We start from the raw sequence: 9,999 nt of genomic DNA, 5'->3' as shown, positions 1-9,999 counted from the left end.
ACTCCTGACAATGAAGAACGTGCTTGTAGGTTTGTATTGGCAATGGCAACTGGCCTTGACATGGGGCGTTGACCTGGGTATTGATAAGCTGGAAATTTAACAACCTCATCTCCAAATGCAAATAATGTACTTGCGTATTTATCCACAACAAACTAAACAAAACTTCGCATTTGCATTGAGGCTAAATGTTGACCTTTGCCCTTATAAACAAAAGCACGTGAAAACGAAGTAAACAAGATGTGGATAGTGCTGTGTAGTGCAGTGCAAACCTGTACTTTGAACTGTATATTTTGAATTATTTGGTGATGTTGTGTCGTACTTTACGTGTTTTAATGATATCTAGGCCTGTAATAATGACAAATAGAGCTACTCAGCGCTTGCGGCAGCTTGAAGAAAGCCTACTAGTAGCTCACTCCTCGATGTCAAACATGTCAAACTCAGCTGTTGGGATGAGTACAACAAATGCTGTATTAACAACAACAAGGCACCTTGCAAAAGGTAAAAATTTATTTTAACTGAATGTATATTTAATATAAAAACTATATAGAAAGTAAAATGAGCATAAAATGAAAGTTGGGACATGCAAACCTTTGACGCTCAAGCTCAATAAAGATGTAAATTATTGTTAAATTTTGGTCTTCAGTCAATCTGGAGATCGCAATCCCCTCCCCTTTGCTCCTCCCATAATTATTACCCCTGGTGGGAGGGTAAAATTGGGGAGGAGCAAAAAATTTTGGCCAGCCGAAAGGGGGTTATAAAGGCAAGCAATTTTTGGCAAGCTGAGAGGAAGGCAAAAATTAGGCAAGTAATTTTTAGGACACATTTATGAGGTGCCTTTTAATATAAAATGCTCTAAAAAGGCTTGCAAACTTGTATCTAGACCATTTAAGATTTGCAATTTGGGATCCCAAAAATTTGGCATATTCAAGGGGGGGGGCAAATATATTGGCAAGCTGAAGGGGGAAGCGATTTTTGGCAGGCCGATTGAAGGGGTGGGGGCAAGTGATTTTTGGCGAGCTGTTTGGAAATTTTACAACCCAGGGGCCTCGTAATTATTGCACAGCCTCTAAAGTGTGTGTGTGGGAGGGAGGGGGGTTGAGGTTGTCACGCACCATTAATTTGACAATGTTTTTATGTTTATATCCTCAGGTGACAGTCTACCTCCTCAAAATGATGGCACTCTGCGGCTATTTAGTATGAAATACTGTCCCTATGCACTCAGAGCAAGACTAGTGCTAGCAGCAAAGGGAATACAGTAAGTAGCCTGGGGGAACTGGACATTGACAAGAGGGTATCATCTGTGAATGTCAATATGAACTTTTCAAAATATACCCTAAACACAAATAATACCCTTATTAAAATAAAAAAATAAAAAATGTTGTAAAATTGTCATCCCCAAAATGTTGACAGAGGATATTGTTTGCCAAAAAGGCAGTTTTACAATAACATTGTAAGATCAAAATCATTTTGACAAAATTTCAAAAACTTAATTACAAACTGTGTAATTCTAGTTAAATAACATGTCATTTTCCAGATTGAAGCCTATGTTAACCCTAACACCCATAAATACCATGAAAACCACTGCGCATGCGTGAATCCTGAGGGTCTGCGATGCCACAATCACCCTAGGTGCTATATGCTCACAGAATTGCTGCCCTGCAGCGTAACCCGTGTGGATACTGGTCAGTGATCGTGTGCTTGGCATGCGGGGGGTCTTAAGGTTCGAATTCCGGGGGTACCAAGTGACTTCTTTGTTCATCTTCTCTCCTTTTTCGTTCCTTCTTTAACTTCCGATAGCAAAAAAAGCATGGTTGGGTGTTACTGACTGTTAGGGTTAATAAATGAATCCAGGTAACTCCCATCTCATTTTCTCTTATAACAGATATGAAACCATTAACTGCAACCTGAAGAATAAGCCTGAATTCCTTCTGGAACGCAATCCTAAAGGCCTCGTACCAGTGTTAGAATACAAAGGCCATGTTGTGATTGAATCACTCATTGTGTGTGATTTATTAGATGAGTTGTATCCACAGAGGCCTTTGTATCCAACAAATCCATTCAGCAAAGCAAAAGATAAAGTCACCATTCATTTCTTTGATTCTGTAAGTAATGGCTTGTAAACATCATTCACTGTAGAAGTGATACCATATCAATTAGAAAATGTTTTTTGGGGGTTTTTTTTCAGGGTTTTTTTTCAGGGTGGGTTTTTTCTTGATGGTCATCTAATTGGGAAATAGATAATCAGATCTGCCTGCCAGAGGTTTCATTTTTTGTTTGGCTCTCTGGTTCTTTGTTTGGCTGATATGGTGGCCTGATGTGCTATATAGTTTTGTGTCATGAAAATTGATGAGCTTATTTGCTCAAGTATGATAGTGTACACATGCGTGACCTAATGTTTTTGAAACACCCCCTAAACAAGTTTTACCCTACCAGCAAATTTAGCCCCTTACTAAGGTAATTTAAAATATAATTTACTCCAAATGAGTTTTTGGCCAGTAAAAATAAAAAAACTGTACCCTTTTTGGACTCGTTATTTACCAAAAATTTGAAAAGGTACCCTAAACAAGTTGTTCAGTTTCAGAAAACTACCCTTATTCTTGAAAATCAATGTTTTTAGACCCTAAATGCATCACACAAGTACCTAAAAAACACCCCTTTTACTTGTTGTTTTGGTCACACATGCATATAGTGACCCCCCCTCCCCCTCCCCCGTGTTATTTGCATATTTTGACTATGTTTTCATTAAAGCCATATTATAACATTTGCTGAGGAGGATGCCCTCACTGATTTTTTTAAAATTATTTTTTACACGATTATATTGTACTTTATTAAACCAATATACCCTGCAAAAATCAAGACTCTAGGTGCTGTAGTTTTGTCAAAATCCGAGATTTTGAATAAAACGATGGAACCGGCATTTTAGGATTACGATGGAATTATTAGTTGAACGCATACACGATGTTCATAACACACAGTACGTACACTGCGTGCGGGACGGTGATCTACACAACAAAGGGTTGTACCATAACGTGACCGAAAGAGTGGTACGTATTGGCGACATATGCGCTGGTAGTAAATTCCAATTTTCTTTGATTTGCCGTAGTTGTTCGGCTCAAAAATAAATGGGGATATATCTGACAGTAAAAACTAACATTTTATGGCAAAGAAACTGATGCTAATCTATTTTGTATGAAAATGTTATAATATATGGCTTTAATCCACTCTGCAGTATAAACGCAATCACCTATATCAACTTCACACTTGATATTGTGATAGTATATGGTACCCTGCTGCGTTGTATAGATTTGTGTCGTGTTATTTGCATATTTATGATTATTAAAGAGCATATTTGCATATTGTATATTATTTGTATTACACACCTTTTGTGTGGGGGCCACAATATATTGATTAATATTAACGGTGTACTTCTAGTTATGAGCTTGTGGCGACATCACTTTTCATTTAAGAGCATTAGGGGAGCATTAGCAGGAAAACTTGTTGGTTGTGTGATATTAAGCCCTCTAAAGATGGGAAGTCAAGTTTATCATTTTTTCTCTCTTTGTGCCCCATTTTATCTGGATAAATTGACAACATAAGGTAAAACAGAATATTACATATAATTATATTAAATGCCGTCATTTTCTAAAATCCGATATTAAAATTCTTGAATTGTTTTTAATTAATTATGCATATAATTATGAATGTTCATTTTTCATCCCCAGTTTACAAACCTCCTTCGCAAGATGTTGAAATACAGAGAAGATTTTGCTCCTGATCAAGCCGTCAAATTTTTTGATGGTTTACAAAGAATGGAAAAGGACCTTCAATCAAGAGGCACTGCATTCTATTCAGGTAGGAGTTTATAACTGGCTACCTGGGAACAATGGCTGAGCCAAGGGGGTAGCTTCCCCCTGTGAAAAGTCTTTCCCAAAGGTTGCCATTTAAAGAGTATTCCAACTTTATCTATAATATAATTATAAACATGACCATGACAAAAGAGCTGCTATCCAATTTCATGAATTTGGGTGGGTGCATCACACTCCTGCACCAGTGTTCGAAATATGCCTCAAAAAGTTACAGGCCAACCGGGCTTGACCTTAAAAAGTTACCGGCCAGCTGGGCCGGCAACTAGATGCCGAGTCAGAAAAGTTACCGGCCAGGCCAAAAAGTTACTGGCCAATGGCCGGCTGACCGGCCCTATTTCGAACGCTGTCCTGCACACCCCCCTATGCTATGATCATCTCATAATAGGATGCCCACTGTCCATACAGTTTCCACTAGAACGATTTTTCATTTACTGTGTGCGTGCACTCACACACGTATTGTCTATGGAGAAACTGATCGATACAAGAAATCCCAGGCCTGTTAAATGGCGTACATACTACTTGTTTTTGATCCAAATGTAGGCCTATATCAGGGTGTTTCAAGAAATTCCTGATTCCACCGAAAACATTAACCAATCTTTTTCCTGATTGGTCAGTAAATAGAGAGGACCTTCCTCCATGCAGAGATCAACTTTTTTTAATGAAAAATTTAATGAGATGAGAACTACGACAGGTTGAAGTGACACCATTCCGTGCATCAGGTGTTCAAACGCAATTATTTCCGAATTTGGAGTGAATCAGACAAGCAAACTTACATAGTCATAAAATGTAACTATTTTGAAGACAAAATGTACAGGATGTTAAGAAATTTAAGAGTGTTTAAGCCTACCGCGGCCCATCTCAAATCATGCACTTCTCACTACCATGTCCATTTCATATGCTATCCATCATGGCTTCCATGCACACACAGTGTATTGCTCAATGTATTAAAGATAACCTTTGAGTTGGAGCAAATTTCTCAAAATTGGTAGTGATTAATATTACCAAACTTATGCCATGATGAAATATAATAATTTTTGAAGATAAAATGTGCTGACCGTAAAAGATTGAACAATGTTTAAGACTACCGCCATTCATTTGAAATAATGCACTTATTGTTCATCTCCTCTATGGAGATATTTTCCATGGCGGCCATCTATGATCATGCTTGCGGTTTCACCTAACAAACCATGAGGTCTTATATTTTTTGTTGTATGTCAACAAAATCGATTAAATTTTCAGGATGATCTTATTTTCATGTTGTTATAAGCAAATATAATGTTCCAGATAACGCTAGTTAATAAATACATTAAGAAACAGTACCTTAAAATTGCACTTTCTGTTAGTAATCCTTTTTGGACTTTAACTTTTAACATGTTCTAGCAGCCCTATATAAAACCGTAACACTCAAAAGGCCATATCTCTGGAATGAAACGTCCGATTAAGATTATTTAAACACCAAAATGTTTCTTTCATCAATTCCCAGCCAATAAGTTAGGTCTGAATCAATTTAAAAGTACTTCAATTTTTAGTGGACATGCCTAATAATAGACAGATTTTGGGGGGGTGCTGATTTTGAAAAAGTGGACATTTTTCCAAGGAGGGAGGGGCAATTTTGTGAAAAGTGGACTTATTCGATTTTTTGTTGTCGCATATTCTTAAATTTTGGGACTTTTTGTATACTTTTTGCATTTGGGGGGGGTTGGGAGGGTGTGTCTCTGGACAGGCGGGACTTGATATTGTGGATTGATATAGATGTAGAATGGCGTTTAAATAGCTGAGCGAGCTAGCCCCTCTTTGCATATTATTCAATATTAATGAACTGATCATAATACACTTACGGATGTATATTATAATTGCAGGCATCGAACCAGGGATGGTAGATTACATGTGTTGGCCATGGTTAGAACGCCTGTCATGGAGCCCACAAGCAGGTGGTGTACTATCCAATTACCCCACAATCAAAGCGTATATTGAACGCATGCACCAAGATGATGCTGTTAAAGCTGTATACATTCCGTCTGAGGAAGTCAACACATTTTATAATGGACTTTTCACAGGTAATGCTGTGTATGACCTGTGAATTAGGTTCTCACCCTATCTCAAACATATTTAAAACATTTGCAAGAAAATAAAGAATTGATCACAATAAAGAAAGGCAGTTCATGTATGTATTGCACATGATCTCTCATTAATTGAAGATTATAATACAATGTGGCACACCGTCGACGTCCTATACGATAAATATAAATTTAATACTCCGTTGGTGAGCGACGGGCGAGTGGTAGTGAGCGACAGGCGAGTGGTATTTCACTGAACGCAAGAAAAGGAGTTCTATCTGATTGGCTAGCAATCGATCGCTTAGGTCGCTCAGTAGTCAACTACAAACTCATGCATTCAATTCGATTGAAATCGATTATTCTATTATTGACGAAGATAAAGAGCGTGATAGTGTGTCAATAATGTACATTGTATTGCACCTGGTTTTACCAGCATTCCTTTATAAAATAATTTTCTCAAAGAGTTGAATATTATCAAAATTTTTACAGGGGATTTCAAATGTTTTACATCAAAATTGCAGTTAAACATATCCACAGCAAAATACCGGTCCTCACTAATTAGTACATTTAATTTCCAGTTAGTACATTTAAACGAAACCTGTGATTTACGTGACAACAAATACAATTTTCTTACAATAGAAATATCATATGGGATACTGATATGGTAGGCCGCAACCGCCACAACGTGGAGCTGCTACGCGTAGCTGACTTTTTGTTCCGTGGAGCCAAATTGACCAATCATGTTAGAGTTTTTCATTACTCGGAGGTAAAACTGACCAATCAAGTACGACTTACTCATTACATGAAGCGAATTTAGTCATTAAGAATTTGCCAGACGAGCTTCACGTAGTTGCAAGATATCCTCGGTCACGAAAAGTAATTTATGAAAAGTACGAACCGACTTATTATTAAGATGGACATGCACTCACAAGAAATACACAACTAATATAGCTAGGCAGAGTGGTGGTAAACCATGCACACAATTCTGCGATCTGCAGTGTATCGCCGGGAGCTGATTTGTACATCTTGCGCGGCGTGGCCTGCGGAATTCGCTTTATAATCATTCACCCAACTGAAAATATAATACCAGCTCATTGTTCATTGCACAGGTAAAACAGACACAAGTGCAGTGTGTATTTAACCAGAGAAGATCTGATGTAACATAGTTGAGCTGTTTTCATTGAGTGTTATCTTGGTTTAATAGCTTTTAATGGGGTTTAAGTCCTTCAAAGGTCGTGGTGAATTCTACTGTAGACATGACTGCATCATGATTATTTTAAAGTCAACAACATTCAACAATATGATCACCGTGATAGTATGACAGTATCAGTACCGTGGGTGTCAGTGATCCTGGCCTGACACAGTAGACAAACAAACAAACACGCCACACACATGGCACATGCATGCAAGGTAACATTGACTATACACTAATCAAACAATAGTATTGATCCTGTACAACTATTTGTGGTTTATTTACATTCGATTCATTTAAAATCCACATGGTAAACATTAATTTTGGCAAGAGTTTTCTCTCTCTGGAACGATGATGCATCAACTGGCTCCGTGTAATGAAAAGATCTAACATGATTGGTCAATTTAGCTCCGCTGAAGCGAAAAGTAAGCTACGCCAGTAGCAGCTCCATCGCCAGACGGTTACGGCCAGCCATATACTGATCATGCGAAAATCGTAAAACATAGAATAGAAACAGTGTGGCCGGCTCTCAAAATCTCAAATTGTATGCATAGCCTGAGTCGCACGGCCTATCTCGAACAAAATAGCTCAAAATCACCATGCGTAGTTGTTGAAAACGTGAGGATTTATTGTACTACCACGGCAATTTTTAACACGAAGATATAGGGATGATGACGGTGTGTGTGGGCGAATGTTTAAGAAAATGTGTTTTGCCAAGTTATGATGAATATAAATTTTGAAATGTTTAATAGAATTGAACTGTTACAAAGGCTGCTCATATATAGGTAAGATGGAGAACAACATATAACTCCATTCAAGGAAGTATCACTGTGTGTTTGGATTTTGTGTCATTTTGGTTCATTTTCATGCCCAATTCACCGGTACTAGGCCATATACAAGGCAAATTTTCCTTGGTGAAGGGGGGATGCTTGATCGCATCACCAATGGTTTATAAAATCATGTACAATGTTGTATCTAAATGAAAAAGAATTTAGAAGCTGGTTTTATCATGTCCTTAAATAAATAGTCACAAGTAATATAATCACACATATATCAGCTGATATCAAAATAAAATGAAATAGAATCATACATACACAATGTATTTATTGTATTGCTGTTGTAATTTCTCCTCTGTTATTGTCATTAAGGTTGTCATGGATTACATGTATTAGGCCAAAAAAACAAAATGTTGTGGGAAAAATGGAAAGCTGGGTCGGCCATGCAGTCGATCATTTCTTCTTTTTTTTTGAAACCTTTAGTTTTGTTTAAATCCCATAAATATTAAATAATGCTTCTTCCATTGGGACATTTGTCAATTTTGACAACTGGATACTTGTTAGATAATCAATTTAAGACTAGTCTTTTGCAGTTGTTCTGAACTGTAGCCAGAATTTATTTGGGGTGCGGGGATCTAAAAAGTGAACTGTTTGTGAATTTTTCCTTCAAAAAAGGGTGCATTAATTTCAATGTTTATCACCCAAAAAAGTGGACCTTTTGTGAATTTCCCATCAACAAGCTGATGTTCAATGTTTTGTACAGAAAAAAGTGGACTTTTATCCAGATTGGCATTTTGCAGGGATGCGAGGTTTGTTGCTGTTTTCCTTGTTTTTTTGCCAAATCATTTCATTTCAAAAATACTTCAAAGTGACAATTTTAATTACTTATCCGTCACTTGCAGGCAATTAATTAACACAAAATTTTAATTTTTTGCTTTCTTCGCTTAAAAGAAAGTAACTCGATATATTTGGAAAATTGAATTCTTTAAAACTTATGTATAACATAAAATGTCACCCCTTTCAAGCATTCATGCAAAAAGAACATGTAAATGTTTTTTTGTAAATGTGACTAACTCCTCATGGAATTACTGACATTTATACAGCATGATATTGGTATTCTACAGTGTTTTAAATAATTAATGATAATCATCATGATCATGTAATATATTGATTTCAAATGAAAGACCCTATTTTTCTCAGTACCATATTGAAATTAAAAGTTGCAACTCTGAAGATATCATAAAAACTGTCTATATTTAGTCTCAAACATGGTATACAGTCGAAACTAATTTGACAGGTTTTCGTTAATTTCTTCAGAAATGTATTCAGTTGGAATGCCTAATTTCAATATGTTAATGAGACAAATATGAGCTTTCACCTGATACCAAAATCTGCATTTTGATGGAGTGAAGCATCAAAATTCGCTTTAAATGGTTAAGCTCGACCAAATCTGCTCTCGATAAATGTGATATGAACCGCCTTTTCACAAACGACGCGTCTATCAACATGATCAATCCACACTGGGCCAAATGTTGTAAAGAAATTATGAAAAATGTGTATGAAATCTCGTGGTATGACAATGCCAAAACCAAATCTTCTCTGGCTGAATATGTTAAGTTTAAACAAACACTTGCCTTTGAAAACTACCTTCTTGACAAAACTGATTTTTGGGGGATAAGCCTCAAATTTAAAGCACGCTCAAACACTCTCCCCTTAAATGGTAGAATCCACGGTTGGACCGAGGGCATGGACGACACCTGCCCTCTATGCAAAAGCGGCAGCGAAAATCTTAGTCACTTCCTTTTCACCTGTAGGACTCTGAACACAAGTCGCGCAGAAGAGTACCTGAAACTGGAAAGTGACCTTTATGATCAGCAACTTGAGGCCTTTTAGTACATATTTATTGCTGGGAATGAGGACATTAAAACGTGCTTGATGCTGGGGGCCCCTTAGACAGTGAAGAAGGTAGTTTTTGTTTTGATTCTTTTTGTAAATCATTTCTTAAACGTGCTTGGGCTCTTAGAGCTTCTCTTGTTAAATGATTCTATGCACAATTAATGCCAGTATTTTGCCATGTTAATGTATATTATTTTAATATTATTTTATAT

General features: G+C 36.9%; 1 protein-coding gene across 1 annotated transcript; it reads left to right on the top strand.

Moving 5' to 3' along the window:
• On the top strand, positions 1 to 6,075 carry LOC140153057 (pyrimidodiazepine synthase-like). Its single transcript, XM_072175659.1, has 5 exons — positions 1 to 498; positions 1,150 to 1,255; positions 1,883 to 2,102; positions 3,723 to 3,852; positions 5,726 to 6,075. Exons 1-5 carry the CDS (start codon positions 306 to 308, stop codon positions 5,944 to 5,946), a joined length of 870 nt encoding a protein of 289 aa, XP_072031760.1. The 5' UTR covers positions 1 to 305; the 3' UTR covers positions 5,947 to 6,075.
• The last annotated feature ends 3,924 nt before the right edge of the window (positions 6,076 to 9,999 follow it).

The sequence above is a fragment of the Amphiura filiformis genome, chromosome 5 (assembly GCF_039555335.1).
Source record: "Amphiura filiformis chromosome 5, Afil_fr2py, whole genome shotgun sequence".
Lineage (NCBI taxonomy): Eukaryota > Metazoa > Echinodermata > Ophiuroidea > Amphilepidida > Amphiuridae > Amphiura > Amphiura filiformis.
This window is presented reverse-complemented; position numbering and strand designations above follow the sequence as displayed.

What these genes read in the sequence shown, in the direction of transcription:
- LOC140153057 (XM_072175659.1), top strand. Translation starts at nt 306, where the DNA reads ATGTTGTGTCGTACTTTACGTGTTTTAATGATATCTAGGCCTGTAATA. An exon ending in CTAGCAGCAAAGGGAATACA is followed by an intron (nt 1,256 to 1,882) that starts GTAAGTAGCCTG and finishes CTCTTATAACAG; the next exon opens with ATATGAAACCATTAACTGCA. An exon ending in CCATTCATTTCTTTGATTCT is followed by an intron (nt 2,103 to 3,722) that starts GTAAGTAATGGC and finishes TTTCATCCCCAG; the next exon opens with TTTACAAACCTCCTTCGCAA.